Here is a 19,324-nt window from a genome sequence, read left to right as displayed (position 1 = left end):
CTGACTTCCATTGGCATTAAATAGGTGACATCCTCCCTCAGTTTCCCAATTCGTAAATGAAGGATTTTTTTGACTGACTTTGTAATTCACTGACCTCTGTTAAAACATGCAAATTCTTGCAAAGAGGCTTTATTCACTGGATTTCCAGTGATGAAATTTCTGGTGAGATAGGACTTGGAGGGTCATCAAGAGGTCACCCAGGACATCTTCTGTCCCTATAAAAGCTTAATTGTACAACTCCTGAGAGAAATGAGCCCAACCTGTCCTTAGAAGACTCCTGTGATAGGAATTCTTTACCATCCCTCGAGGATCGTGACTCTTCCTACAGTTTGAGGTTTCTTTCTTTTTTTCCTTTAATGAGGATTTCTCTTTTACATGTGTTTTGGAATACACAGAAGTTAAAAAAGGAGAGAAAATATCTAGATTACAAATGGACTGTTTTAGCCTTCACAATGCTAGGAAGCCAGAGCAGTGGACCTAATGGCCCTTTACACAGGGGAAATCCATACAACTGTCAGCTTGGAGTAAGGAAGAACTCCGAGAAGCGTTAACTGCATAGGTCCATGCATATGCTTGTCCAGTTGAATACTCAGCTACTCCTTTGACTGTTATTTCTTATGGAGAAACCCTGAAATGCCTTTGTGATATCATTATAAAAGCATTGACTGACAACTGTTTCTTTAAAATACATTTACTTAAACTTTTCAGTCAAGACAGAACTCATTCTCCTCCTTTGCCCCTTTCTTTCACGCCTTCCCTTCACTAAGCCTCCACCCCTCCCTCCTGCAGCCCCAAGAGCCCTTCAGGTGGAAGATTTCCTGCGAGAGGGTTAAAGATTGGTACTTAAAAGGTTTTCTTCTCAGCCCTTTGTGCAGCTGCTGGGATATGAAAGCATCCTTCAGCACACCCAGGTCACATCATCCACACAGCCTATTAAACCACTTCTCACACAGGCAGGAAACATCAAGATACACTTGTGACACACGAAAGCAAGTAATAAATTAGATGGGATTGGATTATACACTAACAGCCACCTCCTAAGCAAGTTTTGGAAGCTTTCCAGAAGCCATTCTATGTTCTTTAAAGGCGCTGTGCTCTAACACATTCATACCAGGGAAGACAGAAGTTGAGGAGATAAGGCTGTACAGCCCTTACACAAAATATTAGATCTCTAAACACAGGTGAGGTAAGTTTTGCAGCTTCTCTGCCTTCTCGCTTTGCTTCGCTTTGTTTGCTTTGCTTTGCTTTCCTCTTCCTTTTCCTTTCTTCTTGCACAAATGTGAAAATACAGAAAGAAACTTCCACTGAAGTTATCAACTGTCTCTAGTTATCTTTGGCTAGAATCATATACAGAGCTAGTTCCACAGCTGCAGATTCGATTGCTTCGATATTATTCTTTTGTTTCCCATAACCACCTGAGATTTTAGGGAAGAATGCATGCAGTAAGGAGATGGTGCAATTTCTCACCCTTTTTGAGATGTTAAGAGTACACACGAGATTCATTTTATTTTGCAGCTGATTGCATTATGTCATATAGCTCAGGTCTACCCCTGCAAAGGCACTTGAAGAGATAAGCCATAACTGGTGGCAATCCTCTACTGAATTAGTCATTCTAGTAATCCTCTTGGAGTCAACGGTCTAGAAACGGGTACCTGCAGCACATGATTCATCACATCTACAAGTAGACTGGTCAGGTGTAATATGCCTAGCTTAGGTACAGGTGCCTACATGACTTAAGTCGATGAGGTGAGATCAGACAGATGGGTAGTTTGTTAAATGCAGTTTGGTGGTGATGGAAAGGACCTTGTCAAGAAAGACACATAGCCGAGCTGTCTGAATTGTGAATCGGTCCTTTTGTAGATGCACACCTTGTTTTTAGCTCAGGAGTTTGCCATCTGCTGGTATTCAGGCATACAGTTTCCCCTGACCATTTCTCTCTTGGTCACTCCTTTCTGACTGCCTAAATATGGCCCTGCGATTGCTGTGGTATGCTTCCAGTCATGCTCTGGCTTGGATGGAGCCCAGCTATTTCTTTTCGACTGGGTACTGCACAGCCATAAAGGTGTGCTCATTTCATCCCTGTCATTTATTTTGCTGAGAAGTCTACGTCGTTGCTCAGTAGAAGGAAGAGGGGTAGAAAGGATCACGACCTGGTAAGACGAGGGAGAAAATGACCTCCCGTTGTTCTTACTGATCCTTTTCCTTGTAGAAATATCTGAAGGGGAACCATCCATGTAAATTTTACCCTTCTGCTTGAAAAACTTTCATCTAGTGTAAGTACAACTGTAAGCATAGGAAAAGTCCCTAACTTTGCCCACTTCCTCTCTCGGCTTCACTTTGTGGGTTTGAAAGTAATCTTGGGTTTTCTCAGTTTCAGTGTTTCCTGTGGATGCTTGATCACTTTGTGCCTGCACGAGAGTTTCTGATTATGCTGCAGATTGAAGTAGTTGGTAGATAACTTGGCTTAACTGAATCATTCCGCAGATTTGCTCACAGATCACGAATACAAATGAGAAGACCTGGTTGTGATGTAATTCTGCAGGACTTAAAATGGTGCATTTTAACACCAGCTGACGGGGAATGTTTTGATGCTAGAAGGAAGCCCATACAGTGGATATTTTTATTGAAAGAGTGCCTGCTTTTGGCTGACCTTAAACTCTCTGTGAAGAGTTTAATCTGGTGGTTCCCAGACTTCTTTGACCAAGAGAATTCTGGTGGTCTGGGTGCATAATGGCAAGCTAGAAACGTTACACTCTTTCTAAAGATGTAGGCTACTCATTTATTAGTGACATGTAATGCTCGATGGGTTGTAGCTGGAATGCAGGGTGAACCAAAGAAGTCCCATGTTTATGCTGGAATGTGACCTTGTCTCGAATGAGAAACTGTATGGATGTAGAAATGCCTAGGGACAAGGAGCTCAGCCATAACCTAAAACAGGTGGATGGCATTACAAAAAGCTCTGAGCTACGTTCAGGGACCAAAAGGGATTATTCTGTAAAGGTCATTCTAACCTGGTGGTGCTAATTTGCTTAAGCTCCTCATAGTGAGTGGAGGAAAAAAGGGTTCTGCAAAGGACCCTAATTCAGTCATTCTGAATCAGCCTATAGAGAGACTTATACTGGCTGTTGAAGGAGTTTAGTTAGATTAGCTTCATTAAGCTAAGTTAACCCTTGAAAGGATCACGCCGAGTGTATCAAAAATCATACTAGGTAAAATCAGTACAGTGCTGGGACAGAAGATCTCACAAGAGTCTTTCATTCTTCCTTCCTCTGATAGAAACAATGCTGAGATTTAGAACAATGTCAAATACTCCATTAAGTCATATGTGCAATTTTTTTCCCCTCCATGATAGATAACCTTCCCAGGACTCATTTTTCAGCCTGTGACATTTCATATTTACGTTTCAAAATGTCTATACACAAGAGAGTTCTTTTCTCTGCCTGTGGGTACATTTCCCTTCTAAACAAGAATTCAAAGATCATGTGTACTTATAAAGCAAATCATCATTCTGAGCAATATTTCCAGGTATTCTTAAAGACACCCATTTTACAAAGATTGCTCTCAGGGACTTTGTCTACCCTGAGGGCAAACATACTGCATTATCTGCCTTGTAGTGCCCAAGGTGAACACTCTGGCCGTGTCCTTAGTGCATGGAAGGCTACCAGCCATGGAGCCAGTCTTTCAAAATCCTGGAGGACCAGGATTAAGGAACATATCACAGAGTGCACCTATCTCTGTGCCACCAAAGCCATGGCAGAAGCTTTGTACTGTGGAGAATTAAATAGCCGTTAAAAAATACATGACAGAAACTAAACACTTCATAAGCTTAATGCTAATGCTATATCTTTCTTGGTTTGTATCCACTTCTGATATAGAATTCATTATTAATAATGAAAAAATGCTGATGAATCATGTGTCTGTCTTTGTTTTCCCAGGTGTATAAGCTGTATATTGCATATTGGCACCCAACTGACCAACATGGAGAACGCAAGCAGTGTGAAGGAATTCATTCTTCTGGGCCTTTCAAAGAACCAGGGGGTGCAGAAAATATGTTTTGTGGTGTTTTTGTTCTTCTATATTGTTACTGTTGCAGGAAATCTGCTCATTGTTGTCACTGTAGTTAGCAGTCAACGTCTGAACTCCCCCATGTATTTCTTTCTCTGCCACCTGTCCATTGCAGATCTTTGCTACTCTTCTGTCACAGCTCCCAAAATGATTGCTGACTTCCTTGTTGAGAAGAAAACCATTTCCTTTGGGGGTTGCATGGCACAGCTATTTGGGTTTCATTTCTTTGGCTGCGCTGAGATCTTCATCCTCACAGTGATGGCCTATGATCGCTACTTTGCCATATGCAGACCCCTGCACTACACCAGCCTCATGACCAGGCGTGTGTGTGGCTGGATGGTGATGGGTTCATGGGTGGGGGGCTTTGTGCACTCCCTGGTGCAGACCCTCATAACTGTTAGCCTCCCTTTTTGCGGCCCCAACAAAATTGACCACTACTTCTGTGATGTCCATCCCCTACTACAACTGGCCTGTACCAACACCTATGTTGCAGGCATCATTGTCGTTGCCAATAGCGGAATGATTACTTTGGTCTCTTTCTTCATCCTGGTCACGTCCTACATTGTCATTTTGTTTTCCTTGAAAAGGCGAACGTCCGAAGGGCGGTACAAAGCCCTCTCCACCTGTGGGTCCCACATTACTGTGGTGATTCTCTTCTTTGGGCCATGCACATTCACCTACATACGCCCATCCAGCAATCTCTCGGAGGACAAGAGGGTAGCTGTGTTTTACAATGTCATCACGCCCATGCTGAACCCACTCATCTACACGCTGAGAAATGAGGAGATGAAAAGTGCCATGAGAAAATTGTGGAATAGAAAAGTTTGGCGTGAAAAGGGTGAGGTGTAGAACTGTGGTAACATTTTCTCAGGAGCTGAGAAAATCAAGTCTCTCTCACTATAATTCCATTTTGGAAAATTTACTGAAAGCTCCCTTTTGAAGAAAAGCTTGGTTTTAGCTGTTGCAGTAATTGGGAAGAAGCTGAAAGTTCATGTTTTGATTGGAATGGCATTGTAAACTCTGTGACTATCGGGGATTCCCTTTATGTTCTCTTTTTGAATAGCACAGGCCCAGGACTGGGGCTTCCAAGCACTGCTGAGACACCAGCAATTAAATAAATGAATGCTGTCAAAAATATTAAAATGTGTTCCAGGCAGAGCATCCCATTAGTCCGAGCTCTCCCAGGTGTAAACTTTCCATCAGACAAACTCCATCTACTCTGTAATCTACTCAGCTAGGAAACGATGGCCCAAGGTGTCTGCAAGGCTGTTGGTCACCTGCTGCTGGAAGCAATTGTACCAAAGGCTTCCTTCCCCTTTGCTTTGGAGTAAATGCCTTCTTAGGAGTACTGCATTGTCATATGCTGAATCCATGGGTTAGCAATTAAACTGCTGATATTAGATGCTGGTTGGGTCATTTGCTGATGCAGATGATATGAGGAGAAGCTTCTCCCCTTCCCATTCCAGTGCAACTCTCTGCCTTTCTGCAGTAGTTCACCTATCATTAATGCCCTCCTTCCTGACCATCCCCTCTGCCCTTCATCTCTGCCTCAGATTTTGCATTTTACTGTTTAGACTAATAGAGAATCAAAGATCCAAGTGAAAGATAAATTGCTCACTGTAGGAAATTGTCGCCACCAAAGAAAGCATTGGGGGGCAAAGAAAGGATTGGGGGGCACAATTTTATGTGTCAGTGAAAAAAAAGATTTATTCAGTAATAATTCCTGTACGCAGGATAACTCCTAGCCCAACAGGGCACATCTACAGGCCCAGGCAAAGGAAGAAACATGTATTCCAAGGGAATAGCTGGAACAGCTACTCCTGCAGGAAGGAAGAGATGTGAAGACGGAAGATTAAATCATCTCAGAGCCAGTCACAGCTGCCACAGGGAGGTTAGTTGTAGCAGCTAAGGTTCTCCACAAGGACGAAGGAGCCACGAGGAGCCACGGGATCCTGACTCCTACCTTGCCAGGAGGAAAAGAGCAAATGAGCTGCGTGAGGGAGAAAGACATCTGTGTAATGCACTCTGAAAGTAACTAAAGCACTTTCTTTTTTCTTCCTTCACTTCACGTTCCCTATAAACACTTGCTTGCACTTGTGTTGCACCTTAACATGGCTTAAGTGTTATTCAAGATAAGAAGGTGTTCCCTGCACAGGAGAGCGGCAGATCTACAGACCAAACCCTGGGACAATGTCAGAAATGCTCTGGTTCCCCGAATGTCCTCTGCTCTATGCAGGGGGTGGCAGAGTGGGTTCCCATTTCACAGGCATGCACCAGTACACTGCGGACGTCTCAGTGTCTTCTCCTCACCGTGGTGGGTTATGTGGATGGCAGCCAGCAGGACGGAACTGGGATAAATCCTGATTCTCAAGGCTTAGAGGGATAGTGTCCCTCAGGCCTGGGCCAGCATGTCCCTCACCCAGCATTCACACTCTGTGGACACAGCTAAAGGTGGGACCATCCCCACCTATTTGTAGCAGTCTAAATTCTTCATGCAATGAAGGACAGTTGTCTAGCTCAGCACCCTTGTCAACAGAGAGGGACAGGCGCCTTCAGAGGTTGGTCTGTCTCACCCGGGGTGGGGCAGGTAGAAAGACAGATGGGGCCCAGTGACCCCCTTCATACTGAAACTGCTAGGGCGTTAGGGCACACGGCCAGTTCAAGCTAAGGCTTATCATTTAAAAACTGTTTTGTTTTTTTTTTAATATTTTGGGGAAGAATGCCATGATTTTTCTGATTTCTCTTCCAGCTGCCGGGTGCTAGCAGGCAACAGCAGGACCATAGCTTATGGAAGGCGTCAACAACAACATTCGATTCCTCTACTCATTGGCCCATATTCTTATAATGACTCAATATGAGGACTAAGCAGCTGCTTCTATATTTTGCATTGCCTGAGTAAAAATACCTGGCAAGTAGTGAGGCCTGACCACAAACATTTTTAAAGTCTTGAAATGATTTCCTTGTTTACTTCTTGTTTCAAACATGTACAGACCAGATGTCTAAGTGCCAACAGTCATATAGCACAGTTATGATATCTATTTATGCTGCAAACGTGCAATGGTAAGAGCAAGTTAATAAGAAAGAAGAAAGCATATGTGAAATATTGGCTTGGAAGGGAAAAAATATGTGACACGTGTAAGAGACATCTTTACTCAAAAAATGTTTGATTGCAAGGGCAATGTGAACACAAGCTCTTGCAAATGGTCAGCCATGACATTGATTTTAAATAGAAATGTTTCCAAAAGAAGCACATAGCTAATACTAAATGAAGTCCATTTATCTAGACAGCATTGGAAAGCAAGCAAGAAAGCAAGCAAACCCCCACACAATGTGAAATGGTCTAGGTGATCACGCTCCAGAGTCACCCTGTAGAGATTACTCTAATAGCTGTCCAAAACATATATTTTAGCTCCCCGTCCACTGATTCTTTCTGACAAAGAAAACTTCACATGCCTCTGCGATCTCATTGCTTCTGGTAAGCTTGTGCTTCTGCTGTGCAATTTACTTGAAATATTTCTGCCACAACTTCCCCATCTGGAGAGAGAGAGAGTTGTTCTTGCAGATGCTCTTGGAAGTTGTTTTAGCAGAATGAGAAATGGAGCTAGACATTCAGGCTGTCCGTTTCATCCCCTGTAGTTTTCAGCCCTGGCAGAGATGTGGACTGCTCTCGTGACACATAAGAAGCAGCTTGGAGCTGAGAGGTTTTGATGAAACTGCCTAAAGTGGTCCGAGAGGTCATGACTATGAAATCCTGCCTTTGAAAAGAGGCATTACTGTTGAGTGACTTTTGTGAGGTGCATTTTATGAAGTAGAAAGTACTCAATTTTTTTTTACCCTTTCTTTTAATTGGTGTCTTCTTTGCTTATTTTTCAGTTATATGCCATTTCCAGAAATATCTGTCAAAAGGAAGTTTCTGGTGTTACAGAGTCAAGGAGTCAATAGGTAGCTGCAGCACTGCCTATGTACTCAGTCTTAACTTGTCCCCTCTAGCTGTACACATCGTGGCAACAATGCTCTTAACACACACGCTTTGGGCTTCCCCATACTGCTTTCCCTCTGCCCACGGAGTGGCATGGAGATAGGGCTGGAGACACAAAAGAATATTTCCTCTGCTGCTGAAGTTGGAGGGTGGAAGAGGCAGAGATCTCGTGAGAAAGAACTGATTGACCTGTGATTGTGGAACAGGATTAAGGTCCCAAAGGATTTGCCAGTATTGTGGACATTGTTATGCAGCTCTTGCCATCTATCTTTTCAGTGTAGAAACTGAACACTAGTGATACTTGCGTACTGCACTAGAGTGCAGCAAAGGTGAATACAAGGGTGTTGGTGAGTAAAGGAGATTCAGCAGCGGTGTATTTATTACCCCAGGGGCATCACAGGTGTGTTTATGGGGGTTTCCATGCCTAGTCCAGAACTTGGCTGAGGTGTACAAAAAATTTACTAACACATCGTTAATGCAGATTACCTCCAGTATGCACCCATGTACTGTACGAAAGGTGGTCTGAGGAAACACAAGCCCGCTCTTTTGGAGACTGAGGTCACAACCCAGAAACTCATGAGCAATAACTGGAACCAATCCACACAAGATGTAGCCCAGTACAGCACATATAGGACAATGACTCTCCTGCTTCAGGTTTCCTGGCATGCCTTGAACATGGTCTGATTTCACTTAGGGCGCCTTAAAGACAGTTTGTGCCTAAAGGCACATCTCTGCTAAACAGACATGAGGTAGGTGTCCACTTTACCTCCTCCAGAAGGGTCTACACTGAGAGTTGAAGTGGTGTTAATTAGCCAGCTGCCTTGTGTCATGATGTGAATACTGACGGTTGCACAAAAATGCATGGACATTCTACCAGAGTCAGAGAGCAATAGTAAGGACTAGTTCTGTTGAATTCCCTCAGAGTGTTGAAAAAGAAGGTACGTTCACTGCCTGAGCAGAATTCCTTAGGGCATGACTAGTGTGTTGAGACTCAAATCAAAACATGCACTATCCTTCTCAGTCAGTTTTTCGTTTCCAAATCAATACTTCAAAAGTGGATATTTAGGGAGCCTAGCAGCTAGTCTTCCTTTTTAAAAGGGGCAAAGATCAGAAATATGAATCTGGAGGATATTTCCACCAACTCCCTCAAGCAAATAAGTGGAGCTCGCTATTACACACTTCAGTAATACATTCTGAGTTAGATATCAACTGTCACTCCTTGAGAGAAGCATTGACTTTGAAAGGAAACTTTCCCCAAAAGGCATAAAAGGGAATACATTGATATTGAACATACCAGTGACCAATATGGATGTGTACTGATAACACTGTGTTTCTAATGCCATCACAGGTGGCTTTACTCTGTGCTTCAGGTCCTGTCTACGTGACGTATATGAAGAAGAAGAACAATGTGACATAGTTTGTCTTCCAGGGACTCACACAAGATGATACATTAGCAAAAGTATGCTTCACATTCTTCTTAGTCTTCTATGCCACTGTTATTCTTGGAAACCTGCTTAGCATCATCACTATACAGAACAGTCAACAGCTGGACTCTCCCATGTACTTCTTCCTGAGCTGCTTGTCCTTTGTAGATATCAGTTACTCTACTGTCACAGTTCCCAAACTCATTTATGACCTTCTTGCTGAAAAGAAGACCATCTCTTTTGTGGGCTGCATAGCACAGCTCTTTGGGGTCCTTCTCAACCATGGGGAGGCAAAGAGAAGTGTTCAGGAGGGACTTTTCAGGAATGTTGTTCTATTTTTAGCATGGCTGTTCAGAGCAGAACTGAAACTAAATTCAAGGTTTCATGTAGCTCTCATCTTTCTTTGGAAATTGTCAGTCAAAAGGATGTGAGCATATTGTCAGCAGTCAAACCCGAGCCTTTGGGGTGGTATTGTGGCTTTTACCTTTAGACACCTTAGAGCTGTGTAAGTCTCAGGTCTAGGCTTCTCCTGGCATTAAGAGGAATAACTAGGTATTTTGAGAGGTTGTGCTTTCCCACTAGCTCCTACGAGCTTCGGAGAGTGGTGTCTGCTCACGTTTCTACACAAAAAAAGTGATGGTGGTGCTAAGCTTCCAAGAGAAAGCAAATCCTTCAGGATGGCACAGCACAAGCAGGTTTCATCTCACATATATTGGTGTGCTGACATGAGGTGCCTCAACTTGAGAGAGCTGCTGAAGACAGCAAGAGACCTTTGAGGGGACTGCGATTCATTGCATGGTAAAATAGGAGCATGAGAGGAGCAGGATGCTGCACTAGGTGTCTGCCTTACAGTGAAGGGTGACATACACTGCACTAGACTTTCCAAGGCTCCCAGGAACACTGATGGACACAGAGGCCGTTCCCCAATGCCAGGCATTCACTCCGATTTTCATCAGTCTGTGCCAACCTGGTGTCTCTGGGAACGCTTCATTTAAAGGAGCTCTGCTAACACCTTTCCAAGGCCTTGGCCTTATGTCACAGCTGAGCTTTATAATCTATCAGAGCAGCAATCCAAGCATGGTTAAATACCATAGTCAATGTTGGAGCCACAATCCAGTTTAATCGTCAGGACATTTTTCACCGCTTTATTTAGAGACTGGATGAAGTTTCATACTTTGGCCAGTCGTCTGGTGCTTTACACTATAAAGATCTAAGGAATAGGTGTCTCAGTGGAAATATGGGGATCCAATATCTCTCCATACTCCATAAGATATAACCTAATTCCTAGCTGAACACTGAAAATTTCCCTAAAATTCTTAACAGTACTGTTCTTGATCCATCGAGTTTTCCTCAACTGTTTGCAGCAGGGAAACCCCCAAATGCCCCTAGGACCTCCTGACTCTGGGCAATGCTGTTCTACCGCAAATAGACTTACTTTAGCATTGCTGTCATGACAAGTGATTCAAGGCTGGGATTTTCCCAAATCTCCTCCTGGAACTGAGATTTGGGGAAGGGAAGAAGAGGAACAGGATTCTGGATGGTGGATCAGAAGGCTTTCTTAGAAAAGCAAACTGTAGATTTGAAGAGACAGCAGCTCTTTAACATTTTAAATTCCCTAATTTTGTCTGGGTTTCTTGAGGTGGAGACTAAGGGATAGGTGAATGCAGGACTTAGATGAATGTGGGGCTTATGAAAATCTGTTCTTTTTGATGATATTTGTCAGAAAGCATATTTAGGTTTGAGATTGTGATTCTTGATTGAAACATGCTGCCGGTTCTGCTGATGCTTAGCTCGAGATGGCTTTGACTATCTTAAACATCAGCGCAGAGAGAGGTGTGCAGACATGACTCATTGCTGTGCAGGGAAGCTCTTTGATGACAACCTACCTGTCTTTTTCTGGAAGAGTTGTAGTGTACATTGCTCTTCCCAGAGACCTGTAAACATACACAGGAAAATAAAATGATGCCTGTGATTTCTTTTCAAGCTATTTCCTTCCTGTGAGCTGGGAGTCCACTGAAAGAGACAATTTTGGACACCTCAGAAATCTGGTTTAAAAAGCTCACATCTCTGTTCAAGATAAGGACAGCGCAACATTGGTATGTGCAAAAACGGTGAACTTCACATATCTGATGATACTTAATAATCAGAAACAAGAGATAAACCTTGAGCTTCAGCCTCTGCAGCAACAGAAAGATGACAACTAGCAGCACCAAAAGGCTATATGTTCCTGAGACTTGTAAAATCCTTCTTTAGGGTGCCATAGATGACCACAGGGACACAATCTTTGCTAGAGTTATGCACAGCTTTAAGGAGAGGAAGTCAGGGGAAATAACAGCCCTAACAGGCTTGCAGTGAAATGCAAAGGGAATCCGCAAGACCTCTTTCCATCCCCCTTTGACTGTAAACCTTATGCAGAGGCAGGAACCTCTCGCCTGTCTGAGATTAATTCTGTCACTTTCAGCTCAAAAAAGATTTCAACTCCTTCTGCCAACTGAGGGACAGCATTTGTAAACTCAGCCAGAAGGGATGAAACATCTACTAATGATAGAACACCTATCCTTAGAGCTAGCTTAGTTGAATTGATAAAAGGATTCCAAAGCCTTTCCCAGCTTTCTCATCTCCCAGAAATGATTGGTCATTTATTCTCAAAATCACATTGATGGCAGACATGTTGTTGGTAAGTCACCATCTTATTCCGTCATTCTTTTAAGTGAAACAACACTGCAGCTTGATTAACTTTCAGATTATGTCCAATGTCCTTAAAATAACTACCAGTTCACTCAGTTGCCTCAAGTGGATTGCTGATATGTGGAGATGAAAAGCAGGAATAAGTTCTTGTTACTTCACAATGGTAGCAAAATTAGAAGTCAATCTTTTTTGCATTGCTGTAGTTTTTTCATGTTTCCAGGCAGAAGGGGAAAAAGGAGGTAGTAATGGGTGACAGAAGAGGGAGATTTAACAGAAGAGGGACAGTTACTTTTGCTAGTGTTTGGGGGGTGAAAACACGGGTGTCTCTTCTCCAAGATTTCCTTTCCAGAACTTCAGGTTCTGTGTGTTGCACTGGAAGAGGCTACTCCTTTCAAATACTGAAGACGTAGCAGAAATGGCCATAAATTCAAATCACATTGCTTTTCTCCTCTTGAATATCTTTGAAAGCTTTTTCTCATCTTGACGGACTGGTGGTTTTCCTACATGAGCAAACGTTCCTAATAGAACAGAGAACTGCAATTCTGTGCCACGCACTCCTCAGGCAGGAGTCCTGTTTGTGCTTGGAACTTGCAAGTTAAGAGTCAGGATTCCTCCAGCTTTCAGCAGCAGAGGAACACAGTCTTTCAAGATAGAAGTTGCAGATACAACCAGTTAGAAGTCCACCTAAAATCCCTTCTAACAATTAAGTACCTTTCTGAATCTCACCCTTGGAAGCTGATCAAATCTTCCTTGGAAGTCCTACTCTTTGTACCAAGGTTTTGATAAATTTTCCCCAAACAAAGTTCTCTTTCTAACAAGTCTGCTGAAGTTTCTCTGATATGACCTAAAACTCTCCTCAGAGCATCCTTCACCTCCTTATTCCTTAGGCTGTAGCTGATAAGATTCAGCACTGGAGTCACCACTGTAGAGAACAGAGGGGCCCATTTATCTCAGTCCAATGAGTAGCTGGATGTTGGGCTACTGCACATAAAAATGGTGCTGCCATAAAACAAGAAGAGAGCTCTCAGATGGGAAGCAGAGGTGGAGAAGGCTTTGCATCTGCGCTTGGAGGAGTGGATCCTCAGGGTGGTGGAGATGAGGTAGGTGCAGGAGATGAGAATTGCCAGAGATGTGAAGGTGCCACGAAACACACCAAAAATGTGAAGTACTGTCTCTTTGCTATAGGTGTCAGAGCATGAAAGCTGGATCCTAGGGGGATGTCACAGAAATAATGACCGATAACACCGAAGTCACAGAAAGAGAATGTGAAGGTGGAGATAGTTTGCGCAAGTGCGTGGACAAAGCCAGTGAAACAGGAGATGATTGCCATCTGTGTACAGGCTTTTGAGGACATGACAGTTGCATAAAGGAGAGGGTTACAGAGAGCCACATGCAGTCATATGCCATTACTGCCAGCAGGAGACACACAACACTAGCCATGAGGAGACAAGTGAATAGCTGTGCCACACAGGCACTGACTGAAATGGCTCTCCTCACTGCTGAAGAGTTCACCAGCAACCTCGGGGAGATAGCTGAGGAGTAACAGAAATCCACAGAAGCCAAGTTACTGAGGGAAAGGTACACAGTGTGTGAAGCCGGGGGATCAACCTTCATCTACATGATCCTTCCAAGATTCCCTACTAATGTGCTTAAAAAAAGCGGGTTACCTTCACCTCTTGGCTTTCTGTTAGTCCAGAGAGGATAAACTCAATGGCCACACAGTGATTCCTCTCAGGCATGTTGCTAGCACACTCATATCATCTCCCAACAAGAAACTGGTTCAACACCTAGAAGTAATGGGAAACTGGCAACACACAATTGATTGTCTCAGTAGCCACAAGGAAGTACGGCGCATTTTCTTCATAGCTTCTGACTAGACTTCTTTAATTACGCATTGAAATGACTTGTGATACAAGGGAGTACTGTTCCTATTTTTCAGGTGAGATAAGAAAGCGCAGAAAGATAAAATAATTTATTCAAAAGGCAGCAGCAGCACTGTGAAACACCAGTCCTAGTCTGGCACTACAATGGTTTTTGTGTGCCCTCTTTCTCCTTTTTTAAGGAAAAAAGTCTGCTTTTCTTGAGGACATCTATGGAGCACTCTTCTCCCCTCACTCGTGGCCACGGTTGCGTGTACAGTATCGTCCAAATGGCCCACTCCAAGGGCAATGGCCCGCTTGTTCCTGAAGATACATGGTCTTGACACTAGTTCAGACATCATTCTTCCTGTATTGCAATCACCAATACATTTTTTGCCTACTAGCTAACTCCCCGGGGCATTGGTAGCAGGGTAGTTAGAGCTCAGTATGGGCCACAAAGTCCATTAACAGGACAAAGCAGCCCCCGTTCAGCCTTGCTGAAATAGGAATATAATGGTTAGGCTGCAGCTGTGCCAAGTTGGTAGGACCTGCCTTAATTACATGGACCTCCACCACCCTGACCTTTGGGACTGCAAATTGTAAACATACAAATAACAAATCCACATCCTGGCAGAAGAAAGTAAGAGTTTCCTCTCTTGAAAGAAATGGTGGCAAGCACTAAATGGCAACAGCAGCAGGAAAACTCAGCTTTGCATCTTCCCAAAGGAGATACCACAAGACCGTCCAGGTTTGGCTGAGAAAGGATTTCTCATTTGCTTGCATCCCTGTTGTCAAGGAAAAGTGGCCATCTTCTGCTCAGGAATAAATTGGGAAGAGTCACCAAATGAAATACTTTCCATTTAGAGGGGGAAAAATCTCATGCTGAAAGGGAAGGAATCCTGAACAAGAAGGGAATCAGTCATCCCTGTAAAGGTTCTACCAGCTTCACCTCACATGAAAAATTATTGTTAATCTGTTGAAGGTTACCAGTAACCTGGCTGACGCTCTCAAAGCGGAGTTCTTATCACGTGGGTGACTGAATGGAGGTTTCAATTCTTGCTGAGGTCTGTTTCTAGCATAGGCTTCAAGGTATTGCATAGGTACAAAACTATTCTCTTACTGACCTGTTTCATCCAGAAAGACAAGAGTATCTACTCAATACTGTAGATACTGTAGATACTGTCTATACTGTAGGTAACAAGCCAATTTATTCCCCCCTTGAGCCATATCTTCAGAAGTACTTGCCCATTTCAAGAAGCAGACAGCAGGATTAAAACCAGCCTGTAATGGTTAGGTACACAGTTTAAGTGAGCAAAATGCTTACCCTGCTTAGATGCACAAAAGACCAGACTGCCTTTACACACTGAGTCATCTTTACATAGTTGGCTGCTGTTCATCTCCAACCTACTCAACCTTTTCTGCCCTAAAGCACAGCAACTAGCCCAGTTAATTCTCAGAAAAGGGCTTCAATGAGCTTGCTATCAACAGGTTGCTCTCTTCCATGGACTACTTGGGAAACTGAAGGAGGAAATTTCCCTCTCCTGCCCCAACGTGAGTGATCAAACACTGGATTAGGTGCAAATTTGTAGAATCTCCATCTGTGCTGACATTTAAAATTCAGCTGGATCGGGCCGGAGCAATCTGATCTGACTGAACCTGCTCTGAGGAGGAGGTTGGACTTGATGACCTCCAGAAATCCTTCCCAACCTAAATTATTCTATGATTCTATCTGCAGATTGAAAATGATCTTTTTGATCTCTAAAATGAAGAAACAGGCCTACCTTCCTTCATGAAGGTGTGAGATATTTTAGGCTGTATTGACCCCAGAAATAAACTCTTATTTCAAAAGCTACAAACATTTCATGTACCTTCGTAAGAGTGAGTAGCTTCCTTCTTCACTTCAAAGACATCTTACTGAAACAAGTCAGAAGATTTATCTAAATAGAAAAACTTTAGGACTTCAGACTTGCAGTAGAGCCCCTCCCTGCTCCAGATAAATGCCCAGATAAATGTTCTTTGCTTCGATGTTTGCAGAACTACGCAATTCAGTACTGCCTTTGGAGCAACAGCTCATTCTTTTCCCTATATGTTGCAGCTGACCTGCAGCCTGGGCGTTGTGAAACATTAGTGGAGTGACACACTGAGAAACAACTTCAATATGAAATGTGATATTCTAACACTCAGCTTGCCGCTTTGGAACTCTTTCTTCAGAAAAATGGTGTTACTGAAGTACTTGGTGTATTTAGGACTCTCGATGCAGTTTAATGTCTGTAAATTAGATCTCCTGCAAGACACCAGGCCTTAATTAGGAGTCTCAGCAGATGCACTGTAATGAAGAATCCTTCTGTGAATTAATTTCCCCTACCCTTGGTTAGGGGTCCAGACAACATCTATTCTAGGCTCCCCTATAGGCAAAGGGAGCAATATCACCTTCAGAGGACAATTCATCCCATCTTAAGATAAGTGTGATAAGCAGAAGGAATCATCCCCTAAGGGTGTCTTTGTTGTCATTGATTATAGGACATGCCCGTCTCATTCCTGCCCTTACTACTTTTTACTAGTGAAACTGATGACATAAGTGTCCTAGCAAATTCAGTGAACCCTCGTCATGTCTGTCCCTATCAACTCGCAAACAAAGCTTAACAAAGCTTTAGACTGCAAACTTTAATACAAATTCTTTTAATAATAACAAGACCATATTCACGTAAATAGCAGTACAGTGTAAGATATCAGAGGAATCAGTTCTGCTTATCTGACTCTGAAGAGCTGCAGTGCAACTCCGTGGAGTTTAAGCATTAAGTATGCCATCTGAATGTGAATCCACCTCTGTTATTAATTATGATCAAACTTGATAATTCTTCCTCTCATTAGAATGCACAGTCCTGATACACAGTTAGCTGTTTTTTCCACAGAAGACTCCTGTTGTCTCTAATAACACATCTACCCTTGGACTCGTGTCCTTTGTTAGATAACCCCTTTGGCTCATGGACCATCTAGTTTCAGGCAGCCTGCTCATCTGTGGAGCAGATATTTTGCTGTGATAACCTGTTCATCTGTGGACCATCCAGGCTCAGATTATGTGTCCATCCATCGGGGTAGATTTTTCTTCAAATGCAGATAGAAAATTCTTCAAGTAGGTAATCGCTGGTGATTTGCTTAGAGTTCTGGTGCCTCTGCCTTAACATTGCCTTTGTACTTCCACCCAATCCCACATATATTTTTTCTTCTAAGATCCTTGAATAATTAACTCTTTTGAAGAAAAGAAGAATAATGGTCTATTGGAAGATGTTGACATAGATATCATGCTTTAGTAACAGTTTGCCATTAACCTCTCTCTGTTCTTGCGATATCACTGGACACTTATTGAAATTACTTTATGATAAGATGATGAAGACAGCTGTTCTGGGAAGCTGAGGAGCCTTTGAGACATATGAACAAAGACCCTTCCCCTGATTCTGGCAGGAGTTTAAGGACATCTCTACCTGCCAGAAAAGCTAGCTTACTTGTGCTACTTCGAGGGCTTAGAGTTTGTTTGACAAACTGTTGGCCTTCAGAGCAGAGAGCTGAATTGGGTTACTCAGCTGAAGAGTGATCTGCTCTGACTGTCCCTAGCAGGGAAAGTCATCAGTGGGGCTTAGGCAGGCAGAAATGTCCCAGGTAACGCAGCCTTAGTGTGGGAACAAGAGAGAATTCAGGGAGAAAGATAAGGGGGCACAAGGGAAAAACAGTACGTGGTAGCCAAAGCGCACCACCCTTTGCAACATGAGTAACGAACTAGCTGGTGAAGGCCAGACAGTTTGTTCCAGCTGCACGGCAGAGGAGGGAGCGATATGGAGGTATCTCGGTCCGCCCCGACCACAGGGGGTTGCATCCCAAAAAATAATTGCTGCTCACAGACTAACTGTTGACCTACAGTACCCCAGCCTCATTATCCCTGCTTACCATATTAAAAATCACGCCCTTTGCTGCATAATGATTTGTAAATAAGGGGGGCATACCCCCAACAACCGCGCAGATGGCAATCTGGCCAATGAAGTATGTCGGCCATGCTTCCACATCCCACCTTCAGCAACTATAAAACAGAGGATAGCTCACTAAAGTTTTTGGAAGGGAAGAAAATTGAACCGCCGACCTGGTCACTGGAGATTGCTGACGAGCGAGCCTCCTTCTCCCCTCCCCCAAACAGGGACGCCTCCTTGGTAAGACTTGCGCCTCCGACAAACGTCAGATGTTACCCGGGAAAATATATTATTATTGAAAGCACTTAATTGTTAGTTTGAGCTCATAGAAAGAAAATTTGTAGCAGCAAGTGCTTTTATCAACTGCAATTCCGAACCTGTTGTATCTGTTGCTTTAAAAAAAATCTTATTCTTTTTCTTTGCGAAACTATCTCAGGGAAGTCCTCAAACAGGGGGGCTCTGGCAGGCAAACGTAGATTATAAAGATAAGGAAGGGCCTTCCGTCCCTCCCTTTCACGTGACACTCAATTCAGGTGGGTACAGTGAAGGCAGAGGTCCAGTCAATTTATCAAAGGATTCAACTTCAGCCTTTAGAAGAGAAATTGAAGGGGAGGCCTATTTGCAAACTTCAGCTACTTAGTGCGAGGTTATAAAGATGAAGTCAGACTCTTAGAGATGCACAGAGAAAGGAGAAGAGGCAACAGGAACAAACTGCAGCAAGGGCAATTCCAACCAGAAATAAGAAACAAGAAATTCACCAGAGTGCTACAACGTTGGAAGCAGTGCCCAGAGAGGTGGTGGCCTCTTCATCCTTGGAGCTGTTCCAAACTCAGTTAGACAAGGCCCTGAGCAACCCAATATGGCTTGGAAGGTAGCCCTGCTCTGAACAGGGGGATTGGAATACAGACCTCTAGAAGTCCTTTCAGCTTCAATTATGTCATGATGCTGATATCGTCAGAGGAGGTTAGATGACTAGCTGAAACTAGAGACCTGATGTTTACATGAAGTAATGCTAGCACAGAGGAATCCCACCCCCAGTAATCGCTGGAAGGGGTGGTGTACCCAGAATGCATTTTGTTCTTTCGGCTTTATCTGGGGGGATACAAAATGGAATATAATCCAGTATCTGATAAAAGACTACACTTCTTCCTATAAATTTTGCCCTGTAGACTTTCATAACAACGGTATTATCACTTTTAGGATCTACTCAGACATTTAATTTTTTCCCCTCTCCCAGTGCATAGAAGTCTAGGCAGACTTGGCGTTGAAGGATCTTTCCGTATTCCTTGCATTACTATATTAAACAGTAACTCAGTACTTGCAGGAATGACTTACACACTGGTTCTATAG

At 43.3% G+C, this 19,324-nt stretch overlaps 1 protein-coding gene across 1 annotated transcript; it reads left to right on the top strand.

Annotated features, from left to right (window-relative positions):
- Positions 1-3,978: 3,978 nt before the first annotated feature.
- Positions 3,979-8,570, top strand: LOC136991794 (olfactory receptor 4S2-like). Its single transcript, XM_067295249.1, has 2 exons — positions 3,979-4,887; positions 8,526-8,570. The coding sequence occupies exons 1-2, from the start codon at positions 3,979-3,981 to the stop codon at positions 8,568-8,570; spliced, it is 954 nt and encodes a 317-aa protein (XP_067151350.1).
- Positions 8,571-19,324: the final 10,754 nt, after the last annotated feature.

The sequence above is a fragment of the Apteryx mantelli genome, chromosome 4, assembly GCF_036417845.1.
Source record: "Apteryx mantelli isolate bAptMan1 chromosome 4, bAptMan1.hap1, whole genome shotgun sequence".
Classification (NCBI taxonomy): domain Eukaryota; kingdom Metazoa; phylum Chordata; class Aves; order Apterygiformes; family Apterygidae; genus Apteryx; species Apteryx mantelli.
This window is presented reverse-complemented; position numbering and strand designations above follow the sequence as displayed.